Source organism: Podospora bellae-mahoneyi (genome assembly GCF_035222275.1).
Source record: "Podospora bellae-mahoneyi strain CBS 112042 chromosome 1 map unlocalized CBS112042p_1, whole genome shotgun sequence".
Taxonomy (NCBI): domain Eukaryota; kingdom Fungi; phylum Ascomycota; class Sordariomycetes; order Sordariales; family Podosporaceae; genus Podospora; species Podospora bellae-mahoneyi.
The window spans coordinates 2301040-2317184 of record NW_026946359.1 but is presented as its reverse complement, the minus strand read 5'-3'; the positions used below and the strand labels follow the sequence as shown (position 1 = coordinate 2317184).

General features: G+C 52.0%; 7 protein-coding genes across 7 annotated transcripts; 3 read left to right on the top strand and 4 right to left on the bottom strand.

The window, feature by feature from the left end:
- Window positions 1–270: 270 nt before the first annotated feature.
- On the bottom strand, window positions 271–1257 carry QC761_107240 (uncharacterized protein; the record flags this gene model as incomplete). The annotated part of the gene is made up of 3 exons (XM_062873995.1): window positions 271–766; window positions 822–1071; window positions 1125–1257. The coding sequence occupies 3 exons, from the start codon at window positions 1255–1257 to the stop codon at window positions 421–423; spliced, it is 729 nt and encodes a 242-aa protein (XP_062737094.1). The 3' UTR covers window positions 271–420.
- A 289-nt stretch (window positions 1258–1546) lies between these two features.
- QC761_107230 (uncharacterized protein) lies at window positions 1547–2590 on the bottom strand (the record flags this gene model as incomplete). The annotated part of the gene is made up of 2 exons (XM_062873994.1): window positions 2188–2590; window positions 1547–2125 (listed from the first exon to the last, which is right to left on the bottom strand). Exons 1-2 carry the CDS (start codon window positions 2404–2406, stop codon window positions 1547–1549), a joined length of 798 nt encoding a protein of 265 aa, XP_062737093.1. The 5' UTR covers window positions 2407–2590.
- Window positions 2591–2744: 154 nt separating this feature from the next.
- Window positions 2745–6613, top strand: CDC5 (Cell cycle serine/threonine-protein kinase cdc5/MSD2). The gene is made up of 2 exons (XM_062873993.1): window positions 2745–3516; window positions 3577–6613. The coding sequence occupies exons 1-2, from the start codon at window positions 3196–3198 to the stop codon at window positions 6274–6276; spliced, it is 3021 nt and encodes a 1006-aa protein (XP_062737092.1). The 5' UTR covers window positions 2745–3195; the 3' UTR covers window positions 6277–6613.
- Window positions 6614–8757: 2144 nt separating this feature from the next.
- Window positions 8758–9956, bottom strand: arc1 (ARP2/3 actin-organizing complex subunit Sop2; the record flags this gene model as incomplete). Its single annotated transcript, XM_062873992.1, has 3 exons — window positions 8758–8798; window positions 8853–9680; window positions 9734–9956. 3 exons carry the CDS (start codon window positions 9954–9956, stop codon window positions 8758–8760), a joined length of 1092 nt encoding a protein of 363 aa, XP_062737091.1.
- Window positions 9957–10199: 243 nt separating this feature from the next.
- QC761_0007850 (uncharacterized protein) lies at window positions 10200–11632 on the top strand. Its single transcript, XM_062871869.1, has 2 exons — window positions 10200–10624; window positions 10674–11632. The coding sequence occupies exons 1-2, from the start codon at window positions 10343–10345 to the stop codon at window positions 10989–10991; spliced, it is 600 nt and encodes a 199-aa protein (XP_062737090.1). The 5' UTR covers window positions 10200–10342; the 3' UTR covers window positions 10992–11632.
- QC761_0007840 (uncharacterized protein) lies at window positions 10672–12030 on the bottom strand. The gene is made up of 3 exons (XM_062871867.1): window positions 11593–12030; window positions 11320–11544; window positions 10672–11223 (listed from the first exon to the last, which is right to left on the bottom strand). Exons 1-3 carry the CDS (start codon window positions 11700–11702, stop codon window positions 10803–10805), a joined length of 756 nt encoding a protein of 251 aa, XP_062737089.1. The 5' UTR covers window positions 11703–12030; the 3' UTR covers window positions 10672–10802.
- An 894-nt stretch (window positions 12031–12924) lies between these two features.
- On the top strand, window positions 12925–15177 carry MNS1 (mannosyl-oligosaccharide alpha-1,2-mannosidase; the record flags this gene model as incomplete). Its single annotated transcript, XM_062871866.1, has 1 exon — window positions 12925–15177. The coding sequence occupies one exon, from the start codon at window positions 12925–12927 to the stop codon at window positions 15175–15177; it is 2253 nt and encodes a 750-aa protein (XP_062737088.1).
- Window positions 15178–16145: the final 968 nt, after the last annotated feature.

Here is a 16145-nt window from a genome sequence, read left to right as displayed (position 1 = left end):
AATGGCTTTGTAATATTGATCATGAGCATATGAAACCAGCTCGGCGACCTGCCTTATTCAAGGTTAGGCATACTCACTGTCGAATGTGGATCGGAGAGAGATGGGGAGATGAATGGGGTAGTGCCGTGCCCTATGAGGGGAATTAGAATACCCAGATACCTGTGTTCATTAGCTCTATGTCAGTACAGAGGTGATGATTAACTTTTCAAGCATACAGATACTGTTGAATTGAACGGCAAAGCAAAACACGGAACTTGGTAAAGTGAAGTTGTGCTGGTTTGGCGCCTAACGATAACCTGGTGCGGTGTACTGGTTGGTGAAGACTGATTTCTCCCAGCTTGTCCTTCCTGGGCGAGATTTTACCACTGATCGACCTACCTTCTGGGGGTTCCCTACTCAGAGAGAGGATGGCATACCTACCTATCTCAACCAGAACCTCACAAATCTCTTCCCATCCTCTGGTCCCAACACATCGTGCATTCTGTCTTGACCCTCGCGTTCCGCCAATTGTCCATCAACCAACAGCTCTCGAAAGCTGAAGAATTCTCCACTCTGAGACATCGTATCGACCGCCTGCCTAGAGAGCTGCCTTTCTCCTGCCGAACAACAGCCTAACAAATCCCTAGAAACATCAATATTCACTTGCTGCTGAATTCCGTCATCAAGGCCCTCCGAATATCCACGTTGGAAAGTTTTGAGGGTTGATGGTAACGCGTCAAAACTAGTCAAAGGGAGAATGGGGACACTTGGGTGGACATCCATCAATCTGGGAATCATGTCAGTGGAAAAATGAACAGAAAGTGCAAAAGAGGGAGGCAAACTTGATCTGAAGTGACATGAACGCTTTTATAGCATCTCCGTGTTCCTTTTCATTCTCCTGGTCAAGCAGAAAAATGACACCTGCTTTGGCATCGCCGAGATCTCGCCCGAGCTGGGTAATTCGAGCCTTTGCTGTAGGCTCCCCTGTTTCGACATCATCTGGTGAGATCAAGATAAACTTGTAGACCTGAAAGACCTCCGCATGCTCTTGCTCAACGACTAGAGAGATGTCGTGGGACTGGAGGGTAGATTCTATAACTGGTTAGAATGGTGTCTGAGAAAGCGATGTGGCCAAAGGTTCATACCACGCCATTTTCTACTGTCTGACTGCATCAGCATTGTCGCGACTGTTGTCCATGGTTGACGGGATCTCAGGGTTGAGCAAACGAGGCTGGTTGGTGTTTCAACAAGGTGATGGCTCCTCATGTTTGCTGTCATTGATGGGTAGAAAGCAACTTAAAACAATTGGAAATGTGTTGAGATTTTGGTTTGTGAAAAGTAAGAGGGTATCGCTTCCTTCTATCCCAGAGATGAGTTCCCACCTGCCATGTCTATCATTGCTCTTTCCCCAGAACATAAAACTCAAAGCCACATCGGGTCACTGGACCTACAATGACCCACAGCGCTGTCTAATACTTACATCATTGCACATATGCTTAGGCAGCCACGTTAAGTGGTGCTTGCCCGTTCTGTGAACATTCCCGCAGCGAGGCTCGATCTGAATGAATTATGCCGCAGGGGTAGCCAAAAGGGGCTGCTTTGTCTTTGGGTCTTTGAATGCCCTCAGAGCCTCCTCAATCAGCCGCACCCTCTCTCGCTGCTGCTTTTCTGCTTCCTCAAGCTCCTCTCCCCTCTGCTTCAACTCCTCAACTTGTTTCTCCAACTCTTGGATCATCTCCTTGTTCTTGTCTGGTTTCTGAGAGGTTCTCCAGTACTCATAAGTGACCAACCCGGTGGCAATGGCCAAGATGAACGCATCGCCAATAACATCCGCAAACAAATCCACAGCCTTGGCTTCAGGAAGAGCCCTAAATTTTCGCCTCCAGATGCTTTTTGGTGGCTCCTTAACAGGGTGAGAGTCTCGTGGGGTGGTCCCATATTTGGCCTTGAGCTCTTCCTCCCGCTTGACTTGCTCTTCTGTCTTGACTGTGGGCGCTTCGGCTTTCTCCTTTGCTTTCTGAGCAGCTTCGGTATTGCGCATCGTAGCAACCGACAGTCGCATGTTTATTTGGTGGATGACCTGGCCGTATCTGGCAGCGAAGGCGCGAAAGCGTGGATGTTCATGGGCTTGGTGCTTGATGTGATTCTGCAGCGGAAACCGACATCAGTGGTCTGCCGCGGAGAAGAGTCGGGTCAAGGGGGACGAACCGCGCCATATTTGGAGATATGCCGTACAAAGAGAGCAGCGATTTTGAATAGGGGCAGGGAAACCATGGCGAATCTTGGCTGGCCTCCAGTTGGCCAAGAAATTTGGGAATCTCGCGAGATGGGGGAGGAGGAATGTTGCTGAGTCAAGGATCTTGGGCGAGATAGTCGAGGGAAGGGTGTAATGGCGGAGCAATATCGTGTAACTAGCCGTCTATACATTAATGCAAGAGACAAGGATCCCTCAACAAAGATAGGCCGATTATTGCATAGTAAACCAACACTCGAGAGAGCAAATAACCGGTATAGCAATCAGTTTCAGTTAATGGGATGGAGTCATCGGCAATGGCGGGGAGCTTTCTCACGGTGAATGGCCAATCAGAATTGATCAAACACAGGAAGCAGGCGAGGTGAATGTGCTTATCAGATAAGATGTGGCCCATGCACATCCGACAAACTTAGTGTTACCGCCGTTTGAAGGCCGTTGCCCTGGCGACACCGGGGAGGAGCAAACATGGATCTCACTGGCCTTTCATCCACATTGAATTCTTGAACAAGCGACATCCACACACTTCCGGCATCACCCACCATCATCTGTTGATTGCCGGCTTTTGTTGCCACTTACACAGTTTGGTGTAATTGTCGACTCGGTTTCCGGTGTGTCTACTAATCGTAATAGCCTGTTACTTTTCATGACGGCCACCGAGCGCCAAACAGTCAAACACAGTCCAACGGTGCGTTTTTGCTTGTTTACAACGGCCCTCCCTGGCCCCCCACCCATCCCAAACGAAAATTCATGTCGCGTGCACCTTTGCAACGCCCAAAGCTGTCTTGTTGACAGCACTGCATGCATTTTGGACATTACTGACGTGTCAACAGAATAGTGGACCAGCCGTTTGACGCGTGACGTTAGTTTCGGTCCCCTCTTCACCGATCTCGTCCTCGAACACCACAACATCGGTGAGAACAAAAAGTTCTCGGCTTGCAACACAGAAAAGGACACAGTCAGCGATGGTTGCAAAGGGCGTCGACATGGAGGCCCTCTCCCCAAGGGATGCCAACGCCCAGCGGCTCCCTCGGACTGAGCTGAAGACTAAGGCCGCAGCACAGGTTCTGAAAGCCGCAAAGGACAAGGAACACCCGCCACCACCACCCAACAATGTCGTCGAACCACCCAGCTCGGACCGGAGGGAAGGCATGGTGTACGAGGTTGGCAAGGCCTTGGGCAAGGGCGGGTTTGCCATCTGCTACGAGGGGGCACCAGCTGGATCCTCCAAAAAGTTTGCGCTCAAGATTGTCAAAAGCCAAATGCCAACGAAGATGGAGCAAAAGGTGTGATTTCCTGTGATACTTCTGTTGACATCTGGCAGAAGAATTAACCGACCTCTCTAGTTCCAAACCGAGCTGCAAATTCACTCCAAAATGCGACACCAGAATATTGTCCAATTCCACCGCGCCTTCACTTTCGAGCGATGCACTTACCTGGTCCTGGAACTCTGCCCCAATGGCTCGCTTATGGACATGGTCAAGAGGCGCAAGGGGTTGACGGAACCCGAGGTGCGCTTTTACTCGGTGCAGATTGCTGGCGCCATCAAGTACATGCACGCCAAGGGTATCATCCACCGTGACCTGAAAATGGGCAACATCTTCCTCGACAAACACATGAATGCCAAGATTGGAGACTTTGGTCTGGCTGCTCTGCTTCTGACAGGCAAGGATATGCAGATTATGCGCCGGACAACGCTGTGCGGAACACCCAACTACATCGCACCCGAAATCTTGGAGAAGGGCAAGAAGGGTCATGATCACATGGTTGATATCTGGAGCTTGGGTATCATTGTCTTTGCTATGCTTACTTCGAAGCCGCCTTTCCAGTCCTCGACAACCGACGAGATTTACCGACGTGCCAAAGATAGAGATTACGAATGGCCTGCGCCATCTGCAGGGCGCCCATTCATCAGCCAGGAAGCCAAGGACCTTGTTGCCACAATGCTGCAAGAAGCCTCCCAAAGACCAGATCCAGATACCATCGTTGGTCACCCATTCTTCACCTCTGGCTACATGCCCAGCTCCTCCGAAATCACACCGAAACTGAGAGAGATTCCTCCACAAAGCGCTGCATTTTACGAGCCTCTTTCCAGCTCCAAGGCGCAAGCCATCAACCTTCGGACCGTGCAGGAAATGTGCCAGGAGTGTGGTGTTGGGCCTTGGCAACAGTCACAGCTGGTGTTCAAGAATATCTGGCGGGAGATGGCAGAAGAGGAACATTACGGGCTGACTCCTGTCATTCCTCTGGCCGAGGGTATTGTTTACCGTCCGTTTGACGAGGTCCGGAATGAGCAGAAACTGCAACGCCTCGCCGCGCGACAAGACCGGGCCACTCAGCAAGCGACAGAAAAACTGTCTCAACTTTCTGTATCTGACGATCTTAGTGGCCTTAGCCAGAGCACCCAGTCTCAGAGTCAAAGAGTGCCTTCAGGCCTTTTGCGAGCACCACCACAGAGTTTTGCTGCCCAGCAGAGAGCTCAGCATAGACCGGCTACCACGGCCGCCCCTGCCCCTGTCCCTCTTGTTCGATCTCAAACAGTCCCCGAGCCCGTATCGAGAACAACAACGAGCAGCTTGCGGGCGAGACCTAGGCGAGAGTTGTCTGCACCAGTATCGTCAACTGCCGAGACCGCTGAAGAGGCACCGAAAAGAACCAGTCGCACCTTGCGCAGTCAACCAACGAGAAGCAGGACCACGGCAGCCTTGCCTACCGAAGAGGCTGCTCCGCAGACGCGACCATCGGTATCCAAGCCAGCCAAACCTCAGGAAGAGATGCTTTCGCTCTTTGGCCCGACGGAGTGTCAGGAACACGTCCCGGGCACTCAACCTGATGTTGTCTTGGACCGTCTCCAGAAGTTGCAGGCGGAACTGGAAAGGGCGCTCAATGCCCGTACCATGGCTATCGTCTCCACCAAGGAGCAAACGCCAGCTCCCCCACAGATTGTGGTCAAGTGGGTTGATTACACAAACAAGTTTGGCTTGGGCTACATCCTGAACGATGGCAGTGTTGGATGCATCCTCCGGAGCATTCCTGCAAACGAGGGTTCCCGAAGCGGTGTTTTGCCTCCCGCTTGCTTGCTGGTTCACGGTGCTGAACGGCATTGTCAGCGGAAGGAGGACCCGACCTATAGGGACAGACACCAGATTGTCCCCATGAATGAGGGCATTTACTTTTACGAAAACAACGGGGAGGATGGTATCTCGCGTGTTCGAGTCCCTCCTCAAAACTTTGCCGTAACAGTCAACTCGGATGGGTCAGTGGGGAGACTCTCAGCCGGTAAAGACATGTACGACCATCGGAAGCGGGAGAGGGTGGTCTTGTGGAAAAAGTTTGCCAATTACATGATTGCTTATGGTCGTGAGATGGAGAACCCGGAGGAGGCTAACATCCGCCCTCCTACCATCACAGACCTGGACGCAGCGCCGAATGATGTTGTTACGTTCTATCAGCGTTTTGGCGATGTGGGGTGCTGGATGTTCTGCGATGGGCACATGCAGTTTAATTTCCCCGACCACACCAAGATTGTCCTTGATTCAACAGGGACGTGGTGTCATTTCTGGCATTTGCCGCAGGATGCTGCAAAGAGGTTGTATGAGACGGGATCTCTGGCTGAGTCAGCGCTGGATGACCGGTCGGTGTTGTCGTATCCTGTGCAGACTCTCTTGAACTTTTCGACGGTGCCCAAGCAGCCGGCGCCGAGGGCTGGAACCAGGAGCACTAGCAGCTCGTCGAGGAGACGGCCGGAGATTAGCCCGGAGATGCAGGGGATTCCGGCGGCAAACATGTTTAGGCAGAAGATTGAGTTTATCAGGGATATTGTGCGGGAGTGGAACGGGAACGGGGGGATTGGGAACAGCGATATGACGCGGGAGAGGAGGTTGAGGTGGACGGGGATGAGGGAGACGAAGAATGTGCAGATTCCGGCGAAGCATGTTTGGGTCAGCATTGGGGCTAGGTGGGGAGATCAAAGGTTGTCGGCGTATGTGGATCCGAGGAGACCGGAGGAGATTGGGGAGGATATTGATGAGAGTAAGAAGAGGTGAGGAGGAGAGGGGGGGAGTGGAAGAAAAGGGGTGGTTTACATTCGTTTTTTGAGGGGAGTTGTGGTGGTGGTGTATATATTTATCCTTTTTTTGAGAAGAAGGCTGGTTTGGGGAGATGATGTTATGAGTCCTCATTTTGTTGGGATTGGGCGTTGTGTTTAGTTTATGGTTTTCTCTTTCAAGGGTGAAGAGAGAGTGGGATTATTTGGTCGTTTCCTTTGCTCGGGACATTGGTTTTTCTAACTGCCGTTATATATCATTAGTTTGGTATGAATTTGTTGGTTGTGACCTCGCTGACGTGTTGATGTTGGGTGGAAGTGATTTATTTGTTCATTGACTTACCTGAGGGTCACTTACATCTTTTCAAACCTTCCAAATCAGGGGTGGGCACGGACCATTCAATATTCGCAACACATCATATTTCCATCCTTTGGCGGTTTCAATACTGGTTTGTTAGACAGAGAAATGGCTGAGAATGCACAAAAGTTCATTTTTAGGTACAACCCCAGGCCAACGATACAATGAGCGCATGATAACGAAAATCTCACAAATTCCCAATCTAAATACCCAGCCATCCATACCCAAACATATGAAGAAAATCTCAGAGCAATTCCCCCCTCAAGCCACCACCCCTCGCACACCTTGTGTGATCACGTACTACAGCTGCACTCCTCAATAGCACTACTACTGCCCCTACTCAAAGCATCCCACCAAACCCCCTCCAACTCCTCTATCCTCTCCACCGCGTCCCAGTCTTTGAGGATTTCACAGAGCAGGATCCCCGCGTCGGTGATTTGGACTGCGAGGCTATGTGTGGGGGGGTTTGCTGGCTGGTCGGACGTGAGGACTGCGGCGCCTAGGTCGAGGAGGTAGGCCATTTCTTGGAGGGTTTCTCTTTTCTTTTCTAGGGGGTGGGAAAGGGAGCGGTGCCAGATGATGGAGCCGATTTTGGATATGTTTTTGTTTAGTTGGGTTTTGTTGTCGATGGGTTGGGAGGGGAGTTTTTGCTTGTTGTTGGAGGAACCGAAAGGGAGACGGTGGGAGGTGAGGATTGTGCGGTAGTCTGTGTCGGCTGAGGTGGAGGATGATGTTGGGGAGGAAGGGGGGTCGGACATGGTTGTGTCGAGGTCATCTTCGGCGGCGGCGTTGGGGGTGAGGAGGTGGGTGGTGGTGGGGTTGGGATTCAGTTGGGAGGACATCCACGTGTAGGAAAAGGGACTGGTTGGTCTGCGGGAGGTGAGTTTGCTCGTGGGGGTTGGGATTTTCGGCGAGGTGAAGGTTTGGGAGGTGTTACCGCTGGGACTTTCCCTTTCGGTATCGCTATCGGTGGAACTGTAGACCATTGCCTTTGCTGTTCTAACAACACGAGGGCTAATAGGCGAGACAGCACGTGGAGGTGCAACCCGCCTCACAGGAGACATCTTCCTGACTTTGTTCTCGTGGCTGCTCCTTGTGCTTTCTCTTTCTCTGGCTTCTGATCTTGCCTTCCCCCTTTCTCTCAGTCTCTTCATCACCAGTGCTCTCTCACGGCGACGGCGCTGCCTGCGCTGGTCAAAGACGTGTCCCCTGATGAACTTTTGGGTTGCCAAAAGACAAATATCTTGAATCTCCAAAATGAGGCCAGATTGGTCTGCTTCTGAGGTTGGAGAGGATCGGCATGTGCAAAAAGACCTTGTTGTGCTGCTGGCTGCTGACTTTGGAGAGGAGCCATGATCAGAAGTAGGGCACTGGGGAGGCAGATTGGGGGACAGAGCAAATCGTTCGGGGTAGTGGTCCTCGTCGTCGGTGTCTTCCATGGCGGCGGCATCATAGCTCATCAACTGAGAAGGATAGTCGGTGTCCACAGTTCGGACAGGGGTGTGTTGTTGGAGCTGTGGCTGAGGCGGAAGACTCAACGGGCTGACAGATCCGGCTTTGTAGTCGCGAAGCAGTTTGGTATGCTCATGGTCTTGTTCACCAGAGTCAGAATCTGGTAGTTCGATGACCCGCGCGCCTGGAGGGCTGAGCGAACGAAGGTTGGGTCTCCAGTGAATTGTATTGAATATGACCAGGCCAGTGACTGCCTGTGGCTCAGAGGAGCGGGCCTGTATTCCGTCATCGTCTGCTGCCACGGTGATGCAGTCTGATACCGCGCTGGAGCTAGAAGTGTAGATGAAGCTGCTCGGCGACGGTTCTTGGGGTTTGCTGGCGCTCATCTTGGACATGTCGCTGGGCGGATAGAGGAAAGAGAGGAAAAGCCGGATGAAGATGGTCCAAAAGCACTCTTGAAGAAATCCAACGCTCTTGTTCTTATAACAACTAAGATTCTACAGACAAGGGACCTTGAAGGCTTCAACAAGTACCTTTGAGCTACCAATCGGGTTCATGCGCGCTTCCACCAGTTCACGCAGGCTACCGTAGTAAAGACGAGGTCAAGTGTGTGTCTCAAACGGCAAACAGCACCGTGATCCGATTGGTGCATCTTTCTAGATCATCTATCATTTAAACGTTCCAAATAACAAGGCGCCCGTCCACGCCGCTTGCTGTACATCGTTGTTAGTAAAAGTGATAGCTGACAGAATCCTTACAAGACTTACAACTAAACTTAGCAACGGCATCACCAGAGGTTTCGTAGGGACGCAGCATTGTGACGGTGTTTTGATGGACTGTCTTGAGCTGGGTGTCATCTTTGACCTTGCCCTTCAGATCCATCTGCTTAAACATGTTGAGCGCGGACTCTTCCCGGGCATCACCAAGACCAGGGCGGCTCTTGGCCTCAATCGTTCCGCTCAGCTGCCAGCCATTAAGACCACCCTTGAACCGGAAAGCCTCGCAGTCATATCCGGCGGCAATGATCTCAGCCTCTCCATTCCAGATGAGGCTCATAAAGGGGAGCAGCTGGGTGTTGATGGTGACAACAGCCCTGGGCGGCTGCTCAGGAGCGCTTGGATACACAACAGTGATGCTGCTGTCATGTGCGGCAAAGGCGAGAGCATCTCCGCTGGGGGAGAAAGCCACAGAGTGAATCCAACCAGCCGAGTTGTTCAAGTACTCGCCACAGATGGTGTTGAAGGGCAATCTCTCACCCCAGGCGGTGGGCTCTGGCCTGGCGTCGACGCCCTTGATGAAGCTGGACAAGACGCGCGCATGGGCATCGGTAGAGCCAGCGGCAAGAAGGACCGAATTGGGATGCCATGCGACAGTGGTGATGGTACTGCGAATCGGCTTCTTCAAGTGCTTCGAGACCCACCAGTCATTTTCCTCCTCGAAATAGCAGATCGCGATCAGTCTGTCACCAGATCCAACCGCAAACTTGGTCTCGTTCGGCGACCAGCGTACAAAGGTGGCAGCTCGGTTGATGCGCAGGAGGACGAGGGTCGGCTTATAGCCTTGGGGGGTAGGCTCCCACACGAGGGCATTGCGATCTGTACGTGAGAGGTCAGTTGGAGTTGTTGTCGGAGATGGACAAGTAACTTGCCCTGAGAGCAGGTAACAATGCGTCCTGAGTTGGGGGCAATATCAATGCTGGTCACAGTCTTGTCGTGGCCCTTGAGCTCATCCTTGAGTTTGAAGCTATTCCCGACCCTTCCGTAGAGCTCGACAGTGGTGTCGCGCGCAATGGCCAGCGTTTGGCGGTCAGCTGAGAACGAGTGATCCGCAATGGGATTGTGGAAAAGGTGGTGGACTTCGGGGGCCGACATGGTGTTGATGTTTGTACGGTAGGAGTAGCTCTCTACTACCGCTAGAGTTAACGAAGATGATACCTAGTACTGGCTGGAGTTGCTGGTTGAATGATGGTGGAGTTGACCTTGGTCAGGGGAAGCTGTTGCGTAACTGGTGGGGCTGGTGGGATGAGGCGCCCTGACCAATGGCTAGCCACACGCCTAGGGGTGGCGCGTAGGCTTCTGGTGTTTGGTGTTTGGCGCCTCCAAATTTCAGGTCACCTTTAATGCATCCATCGACTTAATATCAACAACACCGTCAGTGCCTCCGTCCACAAATCGCGAATTGTTTGCGCCAATTCAGACAACCCCGCTACTTGTGTTGTTTCCGAAGCACAAGAAGCTACAAATACTGAAAACCAACGATGGCTACACGCGCACTCCCTCCTGGCCTCCCAGCCAAGGTCGCTTCAGTGCCGCCAAACCAAACCCTCTATGTCACGAACCTCCCATCCAACAAGATTCAGAAGGAGGACCTTAGGACAGCACTCTACATGCTATTCTCGACATATGGCGCCGTATTAGATGTGGTGGCGCTCAAGACAATGAAGATGCGCGGCCAGGCTCACATCGTGTACAAAGATATTCAGACGGCCACGCAGGCCATGCGGTCGTTGAATGGGTTCGAGTTTTTTGGACGGGAGCTGGTAGGTAGTTCTTGTCTTTCATTTTTGGGTATATACTAACTCGAAACAGAAAATCTCCTATGCAAAGTCCAAGTCCAACATCATCGCCAAGCTCGACGGTACTTTCAAACCACCTGCAGCTTCGACGGCAGCCCAGGTCGAGGTTACCGACCTCCAGCAGAGCATCTTCAACGCTCCTCTACCAGGGGCGTCTGCAAATGTGACCTCCCGCGGCCTTCCCCCCAAGCCATCCGCGTCTGATCATGCCATGCCTGACGCCGCTGCTGAAACGCGCGGGACAAAACGGCCAAGGGAAGAGGAGAAGAAAGAAGAAGAGAGCGACTCGGATGCAGAGATGGAACTGGAGGATGATAGCGACGATGAATGATACCCGCCAGGTTGGCATAATACAGCGAGGATATGTTGGGGCACAGCTCCTTGGGCTCAGCCTATTGCGATTCGATTGCCATCTCTGACGGAACCCAAAGGCCGACACAACCCCCCACGAGGCCCAACCATACCATGAGATAGTCCTCCTTGGAGCAGTCAAATGTTGACATTGCTTCACCAAGAAGACAAGGATGTATAAAGAAACTGGGGAGCCCTGTAACTGGGTGGTGCTGCAGAATGGTTTGTGTTAGTCTAGGACCTTTCGATCAGACGCAGAATCGCCTAGTTAACCATATTCTTGACAGCATAATGAAAAAAAGACATACGTCGGCCGAGATGCCACCAATTTCCCCAGCACTGCGGAGTCCATCTTTGTACTGGTCTGGTACGAGACGTCGAAAGACAGTATCGATGTTGAAAGCTTGCTCATCAACGGGGAGGTTGTGTAGACTGAACCACAAACAGGGCGCTTGATATGTTGGGTGGAGATGTATTTCATACACGACCTGCCCAGCACTTGCCGTCGACTTTGGCTTCTTGTGGAACACAGCCTGGGAGAGTGTGAGTACAAAGCACGGTTCCAAAGCTGTGGAACGTACCTCATCAGCATCCTCGGCCTCCACCATCTTGCTGTCCACCATGTCGTCGGTTGCGGTAGGGTTGCTGCTTTGAAATGAAAGACTGTCAAATATGTTTGATAGATCCCCATCGTCTAGCTCTCCTTCCAGTGGTCGAACTATTTGGACATATGTGTTGTATTCTCGTCCTAGGCCGAAAGCGGTGTTGAGTGCGTTACATGTTCTGAGTTTCCATTTTCTCCGTACGGGACCCAAGGTAGCTTGGCAGTATCTCCTATCCAGGTGGTGGCACGCTTCGGCGAACTCTTCGCCTGTCAGGAAGGGATAGTTCTGGAACTCGGATGATTTTCTCATGGTGACTCTGTTTGGGTTTCTTCAAAGGCTCCGTTTATCGAGTTGACGCGAGTGGAAAGAGCAAACCATGCCCAACTACTTAAACCTAATTGGGTCAAACGGTAGCCTCGATAACTGGGCAAGAGCATGACGATTAGATAAGCCTTCTTTCACTTACACCTTCCCTCGAGCCTCACCTCACCTCAACGCTCAAGTGCTTCATGGATTATTACGCGTACCCACGAAATCCCAAGGCTTGGGTTTAAACACTTTGCTACCGTCCTTGCCAAGTCCATTTGCCGTTGGCCGTTTGCCGTTTGGTGGAGGATGGGTCTGACAAACAATTTCTTGGCATTTAATAATGATCCCCTGGAGACGAGAGCTCATCAAAGCTACCGTTCATGAAATTAGAGAACATTAAAACATATAAAAAGAAGAGCTTGAACAGCAAGCAACCACCAGCATCCCAAACCTTAATCATCCACGAAAAGTGACGATATCGGCTGCCGGCATCAAACATAGCTGGCCTTTTCAGACGCCAAGACTCGGCGCACTGATCGGCCAGCCACGATCTGTTGTTAGAACCCCACACAACAGTCGCATGCAACCAAGATATGCCCGCCGTTGTCAGCTCCAGCCAATTGACTTTGCTGGCATCTTTTTTGACTGCATATAATCGCAAGAAAGCTCCAAGTGTTCCTGTCTTCCGGTCAGCAGCATTCCTGTCCACCGTCTGACCTGCCACCCGGGGAAAGAGCCACATTGCTGGCCAAAAAAGAACGGACGGGACGAAGGGTGTGCGTGTGTCTTTTTGGTGTGGATTCTTGTCTTGCTCTTGTACATATTGCTCTCTCACTGTGTACATGCAGTTTTGTCTCTTTCTTTCCTACCTACTTTATTCCTAAAAGAAGTCTGAGCTCACACACCACCACATCTCAAACCAACGGCACCCATTTATAGCAACCGCCACCACCACCACCACCGCGCTTATTACTTACACAACGAATTGATCATTTGCCTATGAACGTTCGAGACCCATTTAACATCCGCGGTCTGAATCGGGATCCCACTGCCAACTGGAGACCAAAGAGAAACACCACCACCCACGACACCAGTAACATCACCACCACCCTCCAAAACGTAATCCGAACCGCCGCCGCCGAGACTGAGCGCCTTCGCGACAAGGCGAGCGAGGTGCTGGAAGCTAGTACCTCCCTTTTGCCGACAACGAACACACCCACGAACACAACCGAGATACGATTCTCCTCCGAACCGGGCGTTGGAGATCAAGAAGAAGAGGATATGTCTTCCTTCTCGATACCAAAAAATGTCCCTTCCTTTAGCAACCCACAACGCCAGTACGAAGACCGCTTATGGGCCGCGGCTACAAACAAGAATAGCAAGCCGGGGAATATTTTGAGCGGGGTGCAAGATATCATTTCGGGAGGGAATCGTGCTGCGTTGCCGATGTATAAAGATAAGCCGTATATGTACCCCCCAGGACGGGGCGGGTATGGTGGGGGAGGAGGGGGATTTAGACCTAGGAGGAAGAGGACGTTGGGGTTGTTGTTGCTTGTTGTGGCTGGGTTAGTTTGGTGGTCGGGTGTGTTTTCTGGGGAGCAGCAGGGTGCGGTTGTGAGCGGATGGGGATGGTGGGGACAGGATACGGGGAGGAGTAGGGCGAATTGGTTGAAGAGGAGGGAGAGGGTGGTGGAGGCTATGGAGTTGAGTTGGGATGCGTATGAGAGGTATGCTTGGGGGATGGACGAGTTTCATCCGGAGTCCAAGACAGGGAAGCAGATGGTGCCGAAGGGGTTGGGGTGGATTATCATTGATTCGTTGGATACGCTCATGTTGATGAACTTGACCAGCCGGTTATCGCATGCAAGGGAGTGGTTGGCGAAGGATTTGACGTGGGAGCAGGATGAGTATGTGAACACGTTTGAGACGACGATTCGCATGTTGGGAGGGTTACTTTCGGCGCATTACCTCTCGACCACGTTTCCACAGTTGGCGCCCATTTCAGATGACGACCCTGGGAAGCCTGGGGAGGATTTGTACTTGGAGAAGGCGAAGGACTTGGCTGACAGACTGATGGCTGCGTTTGACTCGCCTTCTGGGATTCCATACGCCAGTGTCAACTTGAAAGAGTTTAAGGGCATTATTTCACATGCTGACTCGGGTGCTTCATCCACGGCCGAGACAACGACTCTGCAGCTCGAGTTCAAGTATCTCGCGAAACTAACGGGCGAGAAGGATTTCTGGGACAAGGCGGAAAAGGTCATCCAGCTGGTGGACGACAATGGCGCTCAGGATGGATTGGTGCCCATTTTCATCTTTGCTACAACGGGCAAATTTCATGGCGAGAACATCAGATTGGGCAGTCGTGGCGACTCGTACTACGAATATCTCATCAAGCAGTATTTGCAGACCAACAAGAAGGAGCCAATTTATCAGGAGATGTGGGATGAGGCGCTGCAGGGCGTCCGGAAACACCTGATCACTTACACGGAGCCGTCGCAGTTTACCATCATTGGCGAGCGCCCAAGCGGGTTGAACAATGAACTTTCACCCAAGATGGACCACCTCGTCTGCTTTATGCCCGGAACAATTGCTCTGGCGGCCACGGGTGGGCTGACCGAAAAGGAGGCCAGGGGCTTGCCCACATGGACCGACAAGAATGAGGCCGATATGCAGCTCGCACGGGAACTTATGCACACGTGCTGGGGCATGTACAAGTACATGGCGACCGGCCTTGCCGCTGAGATTACTTACTTCAACCTGCCTAAGGAACCACTTCCGGCATCGGCTCCCCACCAGGCGCCCGCCGAATTCGACCCCGATCCGGAGGCCGAGTGGCGCAAGGATTTTGACGTGAAGCCGCAAGACAGTCATAACCTGCAGCGCCCAGAGACGGTCGAGAGTCTGTTCTACATGTGGCGAATCACCGGCGAGGAAAAGTATCGTGATTGGGGCTGGGAGATGTTCAAGAGCTTCATGAACTACACAGCGGTCGAGGATGGCGGCGGGTTCACCAGCTTGTCCAATGCCAACATCATCCCTCCTCAGACGAGGGACAATATGGAGAGTTTCTGGCTGGCGGAGACGCTCAAGTACTTTTACTTGCTGTTCTCGCCGAATGACCTACTACCGCTCGACAAGATTGTTTTCAATACGGAGGCGCATCCTTTCCCAAGATTCGATATGGGGCCGTTGTTTTCCACGGGGTGGAAGAGGAAGCCTCGGGATGCGGCAGGGAAGATTGTGGAATAGTCTGTGAATGATACTGATGGCGACCTGTTTCCCTTTTTCTTTGGATCATGATAGGCGTGGCAGGATAGCGGAGGTGATGGTCCTATATAGATCCACTTACCACTGTACAGATACGGTGATACGTTATGTTGTATGAAGTTGAAGCGGCTTGTTTCTCCCAGGTTTTTGATTCCTCTCGATGGCACAGATAGAGATTAATGGTTGAAGATCTCATGCGGCGGAAGCTATGTCATGAGGTGGCTAGGGGAAGCTCCACGGGGTGGCACGGACAAGCACGAGGCAGCACGGGCGATAGGGCATTAAGGAGATGGATGGCGAAGAACCCACTTGAACTCCGATGGAGATGGAAATCGATGGAGATGGGAATCGGTGGAGAATTCTCCATAGAATCCACAGCGGGCGCCAAAGCGGCTGCAGCGGGTAGCTAGAAGGATCCCTGCTGAAAATCATCCACACATGTTCTTTTGAGGGTTGAACTACCGGCCTGTTGTTATGCCTCCTCAGCGAATCCGGGGGTTTTCTTCTCTCTCCGAAACATACATGGACATTTTTTCGCACCCCACGGGGGATTCTTGTTGCTGCCAGGGCTTCTCCTTGTTGCCAATTACGGTAAAGGGTTCAATGCGTGTGCATGCTGCGAAACTTGACAGACGGGGTACGCCTCAAGGCTTCTCACTCTTTCGAGCAGAAATGGATTCCCGAGATTGTATATGGATTCCCGAGATTTCTCCCTGGGAGCGAGACGAGAGTTTATCACGAGGAATATTCTTCCGCGGTAGATAGCCAGAAAGCTTTGACAGCTCACGGCACCGTCACACTACCTATCGAGTTGATCATCTGCTGTTCATATTCTTCCTGGAACATCAAACACCAATAGACATTGTCAGAAGCTCCCATCGTACACCCACCCCTCCCTCTTGGACCTCGATGTGCGACCCATACGCCATCATCGCAACTCTATCTTGGGC